The 18,023-nt window shown below is 37.4% G+C and overlaps 1 protein-coding gene across 9 annotated transcripts in view; it reads left to right on the forward strand.

The window, feature by feature from the left end:
• Positions 1 to 18,023, forward strand: part of KDM3B (lysine demethylase 3B) — a 61,923-nt gene that overhangs the window by 12,156 nt on the left and 31,744 nt on the right. For 7 of the 9 annotated variants that reach the window (XR_014056877.1, XR_014056878.1, XM_081500782.1 and 4 more), the window contains 6 exons: positions 5,833 to 6,000; positions 8,770 to 8,883; positions 9,617 to 9,722; positions 11,280 to 11,404; positions 13,305 to 13,379; positions 16,025 to 16,624. Coding sequence is in view for 7 of the 9 variants with exons in the window: in XM_081500780.1 (XP_081356906.1) it covers positions 5,833 to 6,000; positions 8,770 to 8,883; positions 9,617 to 9,722; positions 11,280 to 11,404; positions 13,305 to 13,379; positions 16,025 to 16,624 (1,188 nt within the window). In the remaining 2 variants the exon portion in view is untranslated. The remainder of the gene's footprint in view (positions 1 to 5,832; positions 6,001 to 8,769; positions 8,884 to 9,616; positions 9,723 to 11,279; positions 11,405 to 13,304; positions 13,380 to 16,024; positions 16,625 to 18,023) is intronic. The other 2 variants (XM_081500784.1, XM_081500785.1) reach the window with 1 other exon arrangement.

Here is an 18,023-nt window from a genome sequence, read left to right on the forward strand (position 1 = left end):
TGATTTTAATTTTTTGTTATTTTTTGTATTTTCCACAGGTAACATGTGTTGCTTTCGTAACTGAAAGGGAAACAATAAATTCTCTCAAAGAAAATCTTATAGTTTTTATTGACTGGCTAATTTATTTAACTGTTCCTCTTTCATTGGATACTGAAATTGTTTCAGATCTTATGCTTTATTAATAATTCTTTGATGAACATTTTTGTGAATAAAGCCTCCTGTTCTGTGTTTACTATGATTTTCTAGGATTATTGCCAAAAATGCTATTATGGAAATGCAGGGTATACACATACATAAGATTCTTGAAATATGACATTTTTTTTTTCCTTTTAAGTCATTCCAGTTTATATTCTGACCAGTTATGAATATGCTTAAGAAATGTATTATTTATCAGAAGCCCAAGATCCACTAGGCATTTCACATTATTTTATTTAATTCTACCACAGTTCTGTGAAGTACTTACTATCCCTATTAATAGACAAAGGAAGTAAGGCTCAAAGAGGCTAAAGTAACTTGCTTCCACAGCTAAGAAATGGGGCGGTTGGGATGTAAATCCACATCTTTGTGATTCCTCTGCACCTAAAACTGTATATATATATATATATACGCACACTTGAGTTTGTATTCAGGTTATTTCTGTGCTCAGTTGCATTTGACTGTTTACAACCCCATGAACTGTAGCCCACCAGGCTCCTCTGTCCATGGAATTTTCCAGGCAAGAATACTGGAGCAGGTTGCCATTTCCTACTGTAGGGGATCTTCTTGACCCAGAGATCTAACCCTTGTCTCTTGCACCTCCTACATTGGCAGGCAGATTCTTTACCACTGTGCCACCTGGGACTCTAATATTTGTAACAGAGTTCATATTTCATTTAGAATGTGGTTAGGAAAACTGGAAAAGGAAAGTTAGGAACCTTGGAAGTTAGTTTCCATTTTCCTTACCTTCTCACAGTTATTACCATATCCTGTTATTTTTATCTCTAATTTCTCAAATATACTTTTCATTCATACAGTCTTGATCTAGGCCTTGGTTTAGGCCTTTTACATCTCTTACCTGGGTTTTCATCACTTTATAATTAGTCTCCTTGCCTCCAGTTTCTTGCCTCTATGAATTCCTTTCCAACCTGATCCCAAAGTTAATTCTTTCCTTTAAAAAAAAAAAGTTAATTATATAAATAATATGTCTAAGGACAAAAAAGGGAACATTTACTGATAAGGTATTACCTTATTATCAAATAACATGATTACTCCTCCTATCCCAATCCTTCTCCTGTCCTCCCAACTCCCTAAAAAATCTGCAGCTTGCTTTTTTCCGTATAGTATATCGTAGAGATCTATGTTCATCTATTAGATTTATCTCATTTTAAAACTTCCTTATGTTATTCCATAATTTGAATAAAGTATGTTTACTACTTTGTAGTTTCTATTTTGATTTCCTATTTGAACTGAGTATTGAGAAATTTTTCCCCTCAGATGGCATTATCTGTCTAAAATGCACGTGCAAGATGTCTGTGTATATCATCATTTCCCCCACCCCCCCTTAAAACAATCAAACGCTCCCCCAAGGGCTATAGAAGACAACATAAACTCTCATGTGTCCAGGGCCAGGCTTGTGAGGAATAGCTGGGCGACAGACTGAAGGGTATAAGGGGGATTTACTACTGGAGAGTTCAGACATACCAACAGAACCCCCACTCTGCTGACCAAACAAGAACCTTTGCCACCAGGTTTCAATTTATCATCGGTTAACAGGCGAACAGAACACTTTACAGCTAACTTACTAGCTGCTACATCCTCCTCCTAGAACACCCAATCTGCTCTTAGATTTCTCTGCTTTTGCACCTGCTGCAGTCTTTCTCTCCCTTCTCTGCCAGAAGAATACAGTTTGTCCTTTGAGATCCAGTTTGTATACCCCTCTTCCATGAAACCTTTCTTGTTTCCCAAAGCATATACCTTCTCTGATATATTCAGTCTTTATTACTGCTCCTATTACATACCTCTGTAATAATTTCTGTACCTCTCTGTTGGCTCATCTAGGGTTTGATTCCCTCCTGCCAAGTGCTACCTTATTCACCTTGATCTTCTTGGCCCTGGCAAGTATTTTGTGCACGTGCACACACACACACATATTTTTGAGGCATTCTGTTTTTGTTGAGTGAGTGAATAAATTAATACTTTTATTAATTGTAGTAAGAATGGCCCTAGGGAAGACCAGAATCCAAACTGATTATTACATAATGATGTGGTTAGCATGAAAGTTTGTATTACTCAGACTACTACCGTCTGATTTTATCAAACTTAGGTTAACTTACTTGATTTTTTTAAAATTTATTTCATTTTAATGTCACTGAAATAAATGTGCATAACATATATACCATAAAAGGGATTTTGAAATGAAAGTAAGCGTTTTACCACTAACTCTCCTTAACTAAGGAAATATTTTACACATCTAGTCCTTAGGCTCTAGCTGTACAATGTATAATACTTTTTGCTACTTTTACTCTAATAGTAGAAATTTTAAAAAGACTTAAAAAAATCAACTCAAACTGTTTTAGTTCTGTTCTGTCCACATTATCAACCCACCTTGGCCATCTCTAACTCAGTCCAAGCACTGCCATTGATTTTTGTTAGTTTATATCACTTCTTCCTGTTTTGTGACCTAGCCACTACCATTTTTAAAAAATATTTGTTTGTTTGGCTGCTCTGGGTCTTAGGTGCAGTATGTAGAATCTAGTTCCCTGACTAGGGATAGAACCTGGGCTCCCTGCATTGGGAGCATGGAATCTTAAACACTGGATCACCAGAGAAGTCCCTGGCCATTACCATTTTAAGAGTTCATGTTCTGTGTACTTTGACCTGAAATGATTCTTCACCTTATATATTCTAACTCCTTCCATCTCTAGCTAGGAGGTGGAACAGAGTGCTAGGGCCAGAAATAAGCCATAATACTGGTAGAACATGTTTGCATATATCCACATTCCATATTGCTCTCAAAACAAATTTGTATTGTTAGCCTAGAGCAGTTGTTTGATCCTAGAACATACAGCACTGTGGTTTCCAAGTTCAATACTTTATTCCTTTGCCCAGGCAGGTTAGGAGATAATTGCCCTTGCTGCTGCTGCTGCTGCTGAGTTGCTTCAGTCGTGTCCAACTCTGTGTGACCCCATAGATGGCAGACCACCAGGCTCCCCTGTCCCTGGGATTCTCCAGGCAAAAACACTGGAGTGGGTTGCCTTAAATTAGGTGAAATATGGCTTTCAAATATTTCAGCTCTTCCATGGTGTTTTTAGACATGTTATGATAGAATTCCTGAATACTGATTTTTTAAATGTTAAAATACCTATATAAAGAATTAAAATCATTACAGCTTTGATACAATGACTTCGTTTAGTGTTGTCCTTGTATTTGTATGTTGGTATGACTTAGAATTTTGTGACTCATATGTTGGCTTCCTAGGTGGCACTAGTTGGTAAAGAATGTGCCTGCCAATGCAGGAGACATAAGAGCCGCTGGTTCCATCCCTAGTTTGGGAAGATCCCCTGGAGGAGGAAATGGCAACCCACTCTAGTATCCTTGCCTGGAGAATCCCATGGACAGAGGAACCTGGCAGGCTACAGTCCATGGGGTCGCACAGAGTCAGACATGACTGAAGCGATTTAGCACCAGCACCAGCACCGTGTTGATTTTTAAAGTAGTTGGTGGATTACCACTGTACATGGAACCTAGCTGTCAGGCACCAGAGAGCCTCAACCTCTGGTTTTCTAAGCTATGCCCAGGAGAGCACTGTGTCACTCAAGGTCAGACTCCACCTAGGGTTTCAAAACAGCCTCTGTTCCTTTTCATGACTTGGAATGCCTTGTCTGTCCTCCGGCCATTGCCTCCTCTGGACATCAGTTATGACACCACTGAACAGTAATGGGACTGTTGTTCTCCTAGTCTTTGGTTCAAAATCCAAGTCATTTTGGGGTTTTCCCTTACTCTTATTCCAGCCAGTCATCGTGTTTGTTGATAGGACTCATCAACTCTCATGAGCCCTGGTCACTTCCTTCCTCGTCTCACTGCTCCCACTCTAGGTCATGTAAGAACACCGCCTGTTCCCCATCCTACTCCCACTCTAAACCATCTTCATCCACTAAGTAGCTGAATTGTCCTGAAACAAACTGTTCTGCTTATGTTTTGACCTCAGAAACCTTTTACTGGCAGTTGCTTGTATACACATTCACACACACACACACACACACACACACACACATACATATTTCCCATTGGCAGATGGATGAACCCAAGTTTTATCCACATTGACTATTAATCTTTTTAGTCTCATTGCCACCCTTCCCCCATAGTGTGCTGTAGCTCCTAGCCATCCTAGAACTTGATTGGGACTTTTTTTTTTTAGCCTCAACCCATATCAGTCCGTTTGCACACCTGAAGTGGTCTCTCCTGCTTCTGAACACTCCCTCTACCTTATTTTATTTGTTTTATCTTATGGCATGTTATTACCGAAGTAGTGCTCTTACAATTGACCAAAGTACTTTTGAATCTATTACTTTATTTAGTCTTCACAACCAGTCCATGAGGTATGTCTTATCACAAAGGAAGAAACCAAGACTTGAGAAGTGAAGAGTGACTTGCTCAAGTTTTCAATTAAAGCTAACATCTTAAGGTTAAGACGGAAATCCAAGCCTTCAGAAACATAAGCCCCAAGCTTTGTTCATTACTGTCTTTCTTGTTGCCTGAGTCTGTACTTAAATACAAGTTTGAATACATCTCTTTCCAGTTGTCAGCAAGTTACTTAAAGTTGTATATGATTCTCCCAGAAAACATATTAATATATGAATGAGCCCCTTCATATATTAAATGTAATGCAGTTTAATGTTCTTTCTCTGTAAAAATCATGCTTCCCCTTTTGAGCATTATTTTCCTGTCATTTTTTTTTTTTAAGTAAATGTGAGACTTATTTAGTATATTATAAGTAATAAACCTAGAGCTTTGTGTAATGAATTTAATTCCTCTACATTATTGCCTTTGGAAGTGTCATATGAGAAATTTCTTGTAGAGCCACGTGGTTGGAAAAGTGTTGCTTCCATGAGACATTGCTTTGTGTTCTCCTTTTAGACAGTGAAGACAATGCAACTGACCTCTCCATTTTCAGATTGGCCTTTAGGAAGCTCCGAGCCAAATCAGTAATCCATCATTCATCATATATCCCTCAGTCATACAGCTGTATAGATCCTTATTGCCTTCTTAAGTTTTCCCTCTTTTTATACTTTAATAGTGACTTCCTGTTGTAGTTTGCTTAGTCCTGATTTACAAATTTATATTTTATCATTTTCTTGTATCTTTCCCAAAAGCCAACTAAAATTCTTTGAAGTGGTCTATAAGTACTCTAGCCTTTATTAATTTTAAAAGTTCACAATAGAAGTGTAAAAAATTTTTCTTTCTACCTATTAGACTATGAACTCCTTGAGACCAGTGTTCTAGATTCCTCTCCGTATTCCTAAACCTAGCATAGGGCCTTAAACATAGTAAGCCCCCAGTTAGGGTGCTTAGATGTAAATTGGAAACTAAGCGTTATAAATCTCAGTAGGATCATGGCTAGAAATTACTAACTGTAAATAACTAATGCCCTGTTAACTCTGTACCCTCTTCTCAGAGTGAGGATGCAGCCAACTTCCTGGCTCTGAAGTACGATTGGTTTTTATTGAAATCCATTAAAAGAACTTAAAAACAAGTTAAAAGTTTTCAAAACAGGAAGTTTGTATTTGTTTTTATATTATAGTGTGGGATTTTTTCCAATGTAACCTCAAGATAACTTTTTGTGTCTTTTTTCAGATCTTTGTAGAATTTGATGGCTGTAACTGGAAGCAGCACTCCTGGGTTAAAGTTCACGCTGAAGAAGTTATTGTACTTTTGCTGGAAGGGTCTCTAGTGTGGGCACCACGGAAGGACCCAGTACTTATCCAGGGCGCTCGAGTCTCAATTGCACAGTGGCCAGCCCTGGTGAGTGACTTTTATTGGCTAGAAACATATTTGGGCTTTATGCCTATTCTATATAGTATTTATGCAATAGCGGAACTCTTTAGAATTCCCCAAACTCTAATGCTTTGTCCTTTACAGGCTTTTATTCTGAAGTTACTAAAGCAAAAATTGGGAGGATCTCTTCTTCTATGCCTTCTGAAACGTTTTATATTAAGTAATATTTGATACTTTGTTTCTAAATAAATTTTCACATTTCTTATATAATATTATGAAACAATGTAATTCTTAAAGTCTGTTTTTTCCCATAGAAACTGTTTTGTTTCCAGCTTTAGTGAGATAGAATTGACATATAACATTGTATAAGTCTGTGTACAACATGATGATTTTATATTTATAGTGAAATAATGATTACAGTAAGGTTAATAGTTCTGTGTCTCACATAGTTACATTTTTGTGTAGTAATGTAGTAAGAACTTTTTTTTTTAGTTTTGCAGAACAAGAACATTTTAAAAATCTCAATAAAGTATAATAATCTCATTGTTTTATAGAGTACCTTCCTACATATTATCTAATTTGCTTCTCACAACACATACATGGTAAGAACTTTTAAGATTTGCTCTCTTAGCAACTTTCAAGTATACATTACAGCATTATTGACTGTAGTCACCGTACTGTACATTAGATCCTCAGAATTTACTCTTCTTATTACTGTAGCTTATATCCTTTGACCACTTTTACCCATTTCCCACACGCCCCCTACTCCTGACAGCCACCAATATATTCTGTGTTTATGAGTTCTGCTGCTGCTAAGTCGCTTCAGTCGTGTCCGACTCTGTGCGACCCCATAGATGGCAGCCCACCAGGCTCCGCCGTCCCTAGGATTCTCCAGGCAAGAATACTGGAGTGGGTTGCCATTTCCTTCTCCACTACATGAAAGGGAAAAGTGAAAGTGAAGTCGCTCAGTCATGTCTGACTCTTAGCGACCCCATGGACTGTAGCCTACAAGGCTCCTCCATCCATGGGATTTTCCAGGCAAGAGTACTGGAGTGGGGTGCCATTGCCTTCTCCGGTTTATGAGTTCAGTTGTTTTATATTCCACATGTAATTGAAATCATACCATATCTGTCTTTCTCTGTCTGACTTATTTGACTTAGCATAGTTCCCTGGAGATTCAGCTGTGTTGTTGTAAATGGCAGGATTTCCTCTTTTATGGCTGAATAATATTTCATTGTGTATAATATTTATGTATGTGTGTATGCACCACATTTTCTTTATCCATTCATTCATCACTGGACACTTAGGTTGTTTCCTTGTCTTGGTTATTGTAAATATTGCTGTAGTGACCATGGGAGTGCAGATATCTCTTCAAGATAGTGATTTCATTTCTTTTGGATAAATACTCAGAAGTGGGATGTTGAATTACATGGTAGTTTCTGTTTTTAATTTTTTTGAGGAACCTCTGTACTGTTCTCTGTAGTGATTGCACCAGTTTACATCCCCACTGGTGGCGCAAGGGTCCCCCTCTCTACGTTCTCTCCAGTACTTGGTGTCTTTGTCTTTTCACATCCCCACTGATGGTCCAAGGGTCCCCTCCTCTTTGTCTTTCATTTTAGGTATGAGGTGATTACTCACTGTGGTTTCGATCTGCATTTCCCTGAAGTTAGTGAGGTTGAGCCCCTTTTCATGTACCTGTTGCCCATTTGCCTGTTTTTGGAAAAATGTTTATTCAGGTGATATGCCCATTTTTGGAGAAGGCAACGGCACCCTACTCCAGTACTCTTGCCTGGAAAATCCCATGGACGGAGGAGCCTGGTAGGCTGCAGTCCATGGGGTCGCTAAGAGTCAGACACGACTGAGTGACTTCACTTTCACTTTTCACTTTCATGCATTGGAGAAGGAAATGGCAACCCACTTCAGTGTTCTTGCCTAGAGAATCCCAGGGACGGGGGAGCCTGGAGGGCTGCCGTCGATGGGGTCGCACAGAGTCGGACACGACTGAAGCGACTTAGCAGCAGCAGCAGCATGCCCATTTTTAAATCAGACTATTTGTGAGGAGTTTTTTGTTTTTAGCTTTTTAAATCACCCATTTATTAGTTGGATAAGTTAGAAGCATAGACACTTTGTGTACTACTTCTTAGCTCAGACTCTCACAAGGCAAAAATCTAGTTCTCCTGTGACTAACAAAGTTAAATAATGCTCAAAACAAACATTTTTAACCTATTGATTATACATATCATCACTTACTGAACTCTTTTCATTTGTTTTTAAGGCCACTTTCCAGTTGAACTTTTAGAAGAAGCTCAAATTGATCTTGGTCCCTGGGTGACTTTTGTAGGCAGATTATTTATGAAACACTAAATATGAATTTACCCATGCATTTTTATATACCTGATCATTTTAGAAATCTCACAAAGGTTTCAAGAGTTCTAGAGATGATAATGGTGTAACTCTTTATTCTGAGAGCTGACTGTAATGTAACCCTCTTGAAGCCTGACAAGATAAGTTAGATTGCAAAAGAGAATGAGGAATTTCTTATTCTTCTTATCCTTTTTAGCTGTTAATAAGGCTATTGAGCTGACTTTATGCTCTAGTTTGCTTCATATGATTATATGAGGGCAGATGGTGGGTTAGGAATGACTCTCAGAACTTATGCTTTAGCTTATCTGTATTTACTGAGGTGAAAGATATATATTAATAATGGATATTTTCTCTGCAGTTAGATATTCAGTTTAATTGTTACTTATTTTCTCTCCCAAATACTAATCTATTTCTTGTCATTGTATTTCACAGACTTTCACTCCCCTGGTAGATAAACTCGGTTTGGGTTCTGTGGTTCCAGTTGAATACCTTCTGGATCGAGAGCTTCGTTTCCTGTCAGATGCTAATGGGTTGCATTTGTTCCAGGTACTTATCAGTTGGTCTAGTCCTGAATTTTTTCTCTCCCTGCTAATTTCTCTGTTGATTATAAATAGAGTGTTTCCTCTTCTCTTTTAATGTTGAAGCAAGTACTTTCTCCCAGTAATTCCATGTACCTTTTTTTTTTAATCCATGTGCCTTTTAAAGTTTCTGTGCTCCCTTGAAAAGTACATTTGGTGACTGAGGCTTCTTTTCTCCCCTACCACACCCCCACCCCACCCTAAAACCACTTCACGCTTAAGACCACAGTTCCTCAGAAGTAGTGACTTCCCAGAGGTAGCTGCTTCAGTAACTTGTCTAGAAGGGCCTATACCTTTGCCAGTGGCAGGGAGGCTGGGAATTTAGACTGGTTCCAACCAACATTAAATTAAATATTGAAGAGCTTAGGTATATTTTTAGTTTCAAAAAAGGGATAGGTTAGTAGTTTAAACAAGCTAGTATCTGAGTTAGAGTTTCAGGATTTATGGATGATAATATTGGGGGAGCAGTTGATGTCCTGCCCCCTTCCCACCTTGTTCAAGGGAGGTATAATATTTCCTAAACCTAAATGATCATAGCACCTTTAACTTTTGTAGAGCATCTTGTAGTCAGACTAGGGTTCTTTGGAACATTTTGATATATGCTGATGTAGAGCTCCTGAGGGGTATAATTTTTCTCTTCTGGTTAGATATTATTGCCATTTATTTCAGTATTCAGTTTTTTCTTCTTTTATCTTTACTAGATGGGAACAGATAGCCAAAACCAGATTCTTTTGGAACATGCTGCTCTGAGAGACACAGTTAATGCTTTGATCAGTGACCAAAAGCTACAAGAGATATTCAGCCGAGGTAAGAACAGGTAGTCTTCTGTCCTTGAATTCTGAATCAGGTGTACGGTCAGTGTTGAAAGTGATAGAATGGGGAAAACACCATGCAACTCTTAAACATCTGTGCTTATCTTCTTTTTGTGGGTAGCGTCACAGGTAACTCTAGTTAGCTGGATCTTTAGAATGGATTGAAAAAATAGGGTCTCCCTCAAACCAGTTTCCTTTTTGTATTATCTTTAATAATATGCAATTTTGTCTTTTTAAAAATTTCTTTATTTCTTAAATATTTATTAAGGACTAACCTTGCAGTCGACACAGTGTTAAGGTAGTGGGGATATAACCACAAGCTAGAAAATCTCTGCCCTTGTTGAGCATACTGTCTTATAAGGTTCAGGGGACCAAAGACTGTTAACACCAACAAATAACAACTTAGAGTGTAAGGTATGTTCATAAAGGAAGGTGTTCACAGACTCATTCACATTAAGAGCATGTTAACTTTTAAGAATGAAAACAAAAGAGATTTATTAACTTTTTCATTTTACATACAGATTTTGCCCAAGATTCTACACAAAGGGTAGATTCTTGCTTCATTTATCCTTCCGTTCATGTTGTACATCTGCTCTTTGTCCTTCCTGACCTCATGATAATAATGATTTTCAGTGAAATAGGGGTCTTGGTTCTCTTTTGTCAAACTAAATCTAAATAGGTAAAAGTAGGAAAACTGGCCTCTTCGGATAAGGGAGGTATCAGTGTGAAATGATGTTTAATAATCAAGGAAAGGTATGAGAGAGGAAGAAAGTAAGGAAAAATAGATAGCAGTGAGAAGGAAATCAAGGGACAGGATAAGACGTAGAGATATATATGAATGTGTATAGAAAAATTAATCTTAATTATAGCTCTGAAAGATAATTAAAATAAGCAGCAATTTAACTATATAGTCTCAAATGTATAAGATATATAGGAGAGAGAAACTGTTGTTCTTGGAGGGCCAGCTGAAATTGTAGGGTAACATTACCTGCTGATAAAGTATTATCTTTGAAACTCTATGTTCTTAGGAAGACAGGTGCTATATTTGTTCAGATTGTTATTAGAGCAGAGGCTGGAAACCTGATAAATTGAATTCTCCACCTACTGTATTGAAAGTAAGATAGCAAAGGGCAAATAGTTATATATCATTCCTATGCTAACATAACAAAATAGTACAGTCAACTTACTTGCCTACTTTTTTTATGTATATGTCAGATAGATCTGAGTAGATTTTCATATTATCTACAGTTTTTGACTTGTAAGTTGCCTTTCTCTTTGCTGTATTACTTCTAGAATTGGAAGATTGAGATAAGGTGTCAGAACCTGGAATATTCTAAGAAATCTCCAAATAAAATTTACAAAAGTCACTGGGAAAAACTATGTTTTATTTTTAAATTGCTGTGTATAGTAGAACTGAAATTGCTCATTTATTCAACTCCATACAAGAGGATTGAAAGTGCCAATAAGTCTTCTTTCTGTTTCTGTTTTTTAGGAACAATCATGAAATACAGCTTAGCCAAAAATATTCAGTACTGACTGATCTCTTCTTTAGGTCCCTACAGTGTTCAAGGTCACAGGGTCAAAGTATACCAGCCAGAGGGAGAAGAAAGTTGGCTCTGTGGCGTTGTAAGCCATCAAGACTCAATCACCCGTCTTATGGAGGTGTCTGTAACTGAGGTGAGGCTCTGTGTTATTTTGTCTGAGGTCCATCCATCCCCTTACCAAGGGTAGTATGGAGAAAGGGAGTACTTGATTACACGTAAGAAGAGTTGGGTTCCATCTCTGGCTTTATCACTTTTGATTCTGTCACCTTGAGAAAGATTGTTCTACTTTTTCAACCTCAGTGTTCTCATCTGTAAATTAGAGGTAATTAGGTAACCACCCTTGGCCTCACAGTATGTGTTTTGGAAACTGAGATGATATATTCAAAATTGCTTTGAAATCTATAAAACGGTATACAGATGTGAAGTGCTATTATCATTATTTTATCATATTCAAAATGTTTATTATTTACAAATCTAATCAATTAGCATTTGCTTCTATAATATTTATGCCACTCTCCCCTAGATGCTGATAAAATGAGTTGTTTTCTAAGGAAATAAGTAGAAAAAACATAACATCTATAACTACTTGCAGAATTATCTATCAAAAACAAGAGTATTTTGAGGCAAACACATATGTATTTATAATACCTTTGAATTGGTTTCAGACTTGCCCTCAGCAGTCACATGTAATATGAGCATAATGATTTTAGTTATTTCTTTATTTAATTTATTGAATTATTCAATCTTCATTTACAAATTTCAAGTGATACACGTATATATAAAATAGATGGTGAAAGTCATCCCTTCCCATCGGCAAATATTACTCCTGACAGTGGTAACCACCATTAACAGTTTGGTATATATTCCATATGCTTCCAAATACCTTCTCTCTATGTGTGTATATGATATTTTTATACTGTCTATTTAGGTAAGAACTGTGTAGATCATACTGTACTAACAAATGGGATCGTATGATACACATAGTTCTTTGATTTATGTTTTTAACTTAATTTTAAGTTATTAGCATCATTCTCTGTAAATATATGTAGAAATCTACTTCATCCTTTAAAAACAGATGCATACTATCCACTGAATTGATGTATTATAACTAATTTAATTTAAAATTGATGGACATTTAAAAATCATTGCCAGTATTTTACTAATACAAATAATGCCTCAGTGAATATCCTTGAGCATATATCATTATACATTTTTCACATTATTTATTTATTGAAATAAATTCCCAAATGTGTAATTGCCAGGTCAAAGGATGTACACATTAAATCTGACAGTATCTGTCAAATTGGCCCCTGCCGAAACCTTTAGTTTTTTCTCTGAAGGTTTCTTTTTTCTTTTAAATTTTATTATTGATTTATATTTATTTTTGGCTATGCTGGGTCTTCATTGCTGCAGGGTCTATGGGCTACTCTCTAGTTGCAGTATGCAGGATTCTCATTGTGGTGGCTTCTCTTGTTGCAGAGCTCTGGCTCTGACACTGTCAGGGCTTCAATAATTTAAGCGCATGGGCTCAGTAGTTGTGGCTCCTGGGCTCTAGAGCACAGGCTCAGCAGTTGCAGCTCACAGACTTAGTTACCACAGCATGTAGGATCTTCCTGGACCAGGTATCAAACCCGTGTCTCCTGCATTGGCAGGTGGATTCTTCACCACTGAGCCACCAGGGAAGTTCATTTTTTTTGTTTTTTTAATTACAGAATAGGAAGGTTTTAGAGATGCAGAATTTGAAATTAGTAACCCTGAAAGAGACACTTGGGCATTGAACTCAATTTTTTCATTCATTCATTTAACAAATATTTGAGTGCTTTCCATATTCTAGACCTTGTTTCAAATGTTATTCCAGCAGTGAATTAAATAATAGAGATCCCTATTCATGGAGCTTTCATTCTAGCAGGGGAGTAGAAACAAATAGAGATAATTGCATAAATTATGTAAGAAAAAATACATGATTATGTCTTTGGTGGGCGAGCCTTAAATCTTTCTCCTCCTTTTTTCTTATTTCTATCCCCCTCCTATAGAGTGGTGAGATCAAGTCTGTAGATCCCAGACTGATCCATGTGATGCTTGTGGATAATTCAACGCCTCAGAGTGAGGTACAGTAATGGAGTGAGTCTCTGAGCAGACTCATGAGCTTGCATTATCTTGTTACATAGACTTCATTATGTGTGTGCTATCCATGTTAATAGCTTTGGGTTTCAAGCTCTGACTACTGTACATTTCTTGCTCTCACCACAGTCATGTCTAGTTGAGGGAGGATAATCTCAAAAAGAGACCTAGTCTGAGCAAACCCTTTTCATCATGGCTGTGTTGCCTAACTGTTTTAAAATGGCCTACTTTTTTCTTACATTTTTTCAGGACAGGTATACTTAAAAGATACAACAGACAAAGCGATAATAAGCAATAGTAATATTCATGACCTACCCAGTAATAAGAAATGGAGAAGCTACATCCTCTTTTTCTTTCCATTAGGTGGTAGTGAGCTCCAAGGAAATCTGAAATTTCGTATCCCAAGAAGAGTTCAAACTAAACTAGTGCCTAGTTCAGTGCTCAGCACACAGTGGATTACTCCATAGTTTCTGTGAATCAGACCAACTCTTGGTTCATTCAGAATTATCATAACCCATAAAAAGACACATTATAAATCAGTGCCTGAACCAATCAAGAAATCCTGTATGAATTTCCTTCAGTAGGACATTGACTTGGACAGCCATCTGTCCATATATTCTTCATAGTTTTCTTAGCACCTGTGTTAGTATTGCTCTCTTGGCTGCTCCTGCTGGGTATACAGTTCTTCCTCTTCTTTATCCAGTCATTTCGGCTTGATAAAACAAGATTAGGGTAGGAAAAGAAGAATCAGGGTAAAATTTAATAGTTCTTTACTACATATTATATTATTACAAATAGGATAAGTCTGTTGATTGTGTTTACATGGCTGAAAAACGCTTGTTACTTTGATGCTGTATTGGGTCCCTTTTTTATTTCCTTCCTCATTTCATTTGTTCTTTAAGCACCTATTATATGCTATGTACATTTAGATTGTGCCATAAAAAGCTAGAGAGTACTGGTCTCAGTGTCGTAATCTACTCACATGTGAGTAGCTCACCATAAGTAGGACATACATATAAGTTGTTGCTCAGGGAAATTGCTGTGAGCCAGGCTCTGTAAATTGGCTGAATGAGTTAAAGGTGAGATCTTTGGTTTTCAGCAACAGATGTTGATTCTTCTCTTTTCAGCTTTCCATGGTGTGACTATCTTCTTAGCTGGCGAAATACAATTATTGATAGATCTGCCAAGTTTTTCAGTAACGCTTCTTAGAGATCCATGGTCACCTCATTTCCTTGGAAAGAGTGAGCAAGAAAGGAGAGATTTCAGTGGTCGTACTTAAATATTTCACAGCATTGAAAACTGAGTGATGATAGAGATTGAAGAAGGGGTAAAAAGATTTTTAAATGATCAAATGAAAATAATTCTTAACAAACAGAAACAGTTCTTAAATCTAGAAACTTAGATTAATATTACCAAAAGTATGGGAGAAACGAGTCAATCTTGAGCTTTGGTTAAGGTTTTCAGAAGGAAATTAAGGGGAAAAAAATGAAGGCAGAAAAAAAAAGAGAAAACTGTCAAGAAGAAATGAAAAATTTGAAAAAAATTCAGTTATAAGAGCTATCATAATGATTGATTACAGCAAAGATACAGATCTGCACAAAGAATCTATATGTATTCAAGGGCAGTGAGAGTCGATTAATCAAGGTGGTAAATAATAACAGCCAAATAACCATGTCAGTAGCTTATTGCCACCCCAGCACATTATCTAAATGAAACTGTCTGAAAGTTAGCTAAATGCAGCTAAAAAGAAATAATAGGATATCAATCTAAGAATGTTCCAGGTATAAGTTGCCTGAGAGAGTGTTAACTATGTCCCAAGCCCCTGTCCTCTTGTCCTTCTCAGGGAAAGAGTTTTCACTCAGAGATAGGAATTGCCCCCTTTTAATTCTGTGTCTTTTAAGGTTACTGACCTTTCAAATAAGGCTAAGTAAGATTTCATGAGATAGGATGAAATTACTGAAAGAGCTAAGAGATTTGAGTTTTTGGCTATCGTAGCCTGCCTTTTTAGTTTTCCCCGCTGTTTGTATCTAATGCTTTGAAATAAGATCTGGAAATTGTTTGTGTTCTTTATAGTGTCCATAAGAGCAACTCAAACCTGTCTCTGTTGGGCTCACTTTTCCTCTGGTCACAGACTCATAAATGTTCCTTTTCCTATTGTTAAGTTGTCACCAGTTTTTAGTGACTTCTGGATAGAGGAGATTTTATATCTCAATACTTGCCAGTTTCTGTCAAACAAGGAGATAAATATAAAATAAAGCAGATTTTTTTTTTCACCAAGGGGCAAATAAGTTCTCAGACTAGCTTCATCAGTCCATTTTGTAAAAGAAATTCCACAAATTTTTAAAATCCTGAAAAAAGTCCATTTAAGAAAGGAGTACATTTCATTTAAGGGAAGTTTTGCCAAGTGAGTTAACCTCTAGTAACTATTATCTTGAATATGTGTGTGTAAATTGAATCACAGGAAGATTGGAGCTTTTTAACAAAGGGGATGTCTTAGAGCTGGCATTGGAATTTGGCAATCTGTCCCAGCTTTGATTGTCTGCTTCTAGAGATGGGAAAGAGCTAATGGTTTATGGTTTTCACAGGATGGAAAGTCCCTTGTAATAAATCTTTTTTGAATTTTGTTTTGTAGGGGGGTACGTTAAAAGCAGTAAAATCTTCCAAAGGAAAGAAGAAGAGAGAGAGCATAGAGGGGAAAGATGGCCGGAGGAGGAAAAGTGCTTCGGACTCTGGGTGTGACCCTGCATCAAAGAAATTGAAAGGAGACAGGGGTGAAGTAGACAGTAATGGGAGCGATGGAGGCGAGGCAAGCCGAGGGCCCTGGAAAGGAGGGAATGCCAGTGGAGAGCCAGGGCTGGATCAGAGAACCAAGCAGCCACCGACTACATTTGTCCCCCAGATTAACCGCAACATTCGCTTTGCCACTTACACCAAAGAAAACGGCAGGACTCTGGTGGTGCAGGATGAGCCTGTGGGTGGGGACACACCTCTACCTTTCACTCCGTATTCTACAGCCACAGGTCAGACACCTTTGGCCCCAGAGGTGGGTGGACCCGAAAGTAAAGAGGCAGGAAAAACACTGGAACAAGTTGGCCAGTGTATGGTGGCTCCAGCAGCTGTGGTCACTACCGCCAGCTCCACCCCAACCACGGTGAGGATCTCAGACACTGGCCTTGCAACAGTGACTGGGCCGGAAAAACAGAAAGGCAGCTGGTCGCAGGCCCCAGGAGAGGTGAGTTGTTTCAGGGGCAGATTTGCAAGATGTGTGTTCACACTTTCACCCTACTTTGTTCTTAACACATTAAAAAGCATCTCAAATGCCATAGGGAAGGAGTATTTCTGAGATGTGTTTAAATTGTATTCTGTAGATAGTCCTTTACTGCTTATTGGACAAATGTGTATATTCTTAAAACTTTCTCAGCTCTTAAAAGTCACCTGAACAGTTTGGCTAATCAAAACTTTATTATATAATCCAATTTAATGTGTCGTTAAAATAGATCTAATGGGGAATCTTTTCAATTCAGTTATCTATTTAGTTCGTGTAGTGGTTTAGCCTCCACCAGGCCTTTGAGAGGCAAGGTTAATGAATTACAGTGTTGGAAACAGTGAACACTATAATTAGGGCTATGTGAAAGCTACTATTACCAACCCATTTTCAGTTCATCTTTTTCTGTATTTTCCTTTGAGGCTGGGCCGCTTTGATATGACCATAGAAGGGTTTTTTTTTTCCCCTCTTAACTTAATCTTTTAAGCCTTACCTGGAAATTTGATGGAATTAATTGTGGTAGTATCCAGCTTGCTAGGTTCTTTATCAGATATGCATATATCGTTGCTGAAATAGAACTTCTGTTAAATAAAGTTAACATCAAGTTGGCTCCCCAGTCAAATTTGAAACAGTATCAAAATCAGTTCTTATAGTCTTTTGGCTCTTATTTTGGTCACCAAAGTATGATTAATGATGCTGGTCATATTTTCTTTTCAAATTGGCTATTAATTCAAACTGGAATATGAAATACAAATAAAATACTAAATGACTTTCATAAATTATGTATAAGAAACTACTGTGTGCTAAGTACTGTATATTATAAACAAAGAATTGAAATCCTATTTGAAGGAGCTCACATCCTAAAATGGAATCATTTTATAACAGTGTCATATAAAACATGGCATATACATTTCATCTGACTTCTTCCCCTCCATAGCAGATCCAGTTTGTTAATCTCTAGTGTGCAAGGATGGGGAGGGAGGTGAAGTGCCAAGGCAGAAGAAGAGAAGGCCTATAAATGCAAAGTTTACACTCTTCATGATTTGTTCTCTGTTAGTTTACCAGCATTCCCAGGAGAACTAGGTGGGATCTTATGTGGATTTCTCCTCTGTTTAAGTCATCATAGTGCCCAAATTGATTAAAATTAAATCCATGTCAAAGGCAGAATAGATGTAAATGGGGATTACAAAACAGAGCAAATATTACATGCTTCATGAAGAGATCCACTGAATACTGTTGTTCTTGGAGTAGCAAAGCTGAATAGATGAAGTGCGGATTCAGAGGGCATTTTCCAAACAGGTCTGAGAAATTTCTGTGACTGTATCAGTAACTTTACTAGTGGGTTAGCCTACGTATTCTCTTGGGA

This window comes from Giraffa tippelskirchi, chromosome 6 (assembly GCF_054371585.1).
Source record: "Giraffa tippelskirchi isolate mGirTip1 chromosome 6, T2T-mGirTip1v1.2.pri, whole genome shotgun sequence".
Lineage (NCBI taxonomy): Eukaryota > Metazoa > Chordata > Mammalia > Artiodactyla > Giraffidae > Giraffa > Giraffa tippelskirchi.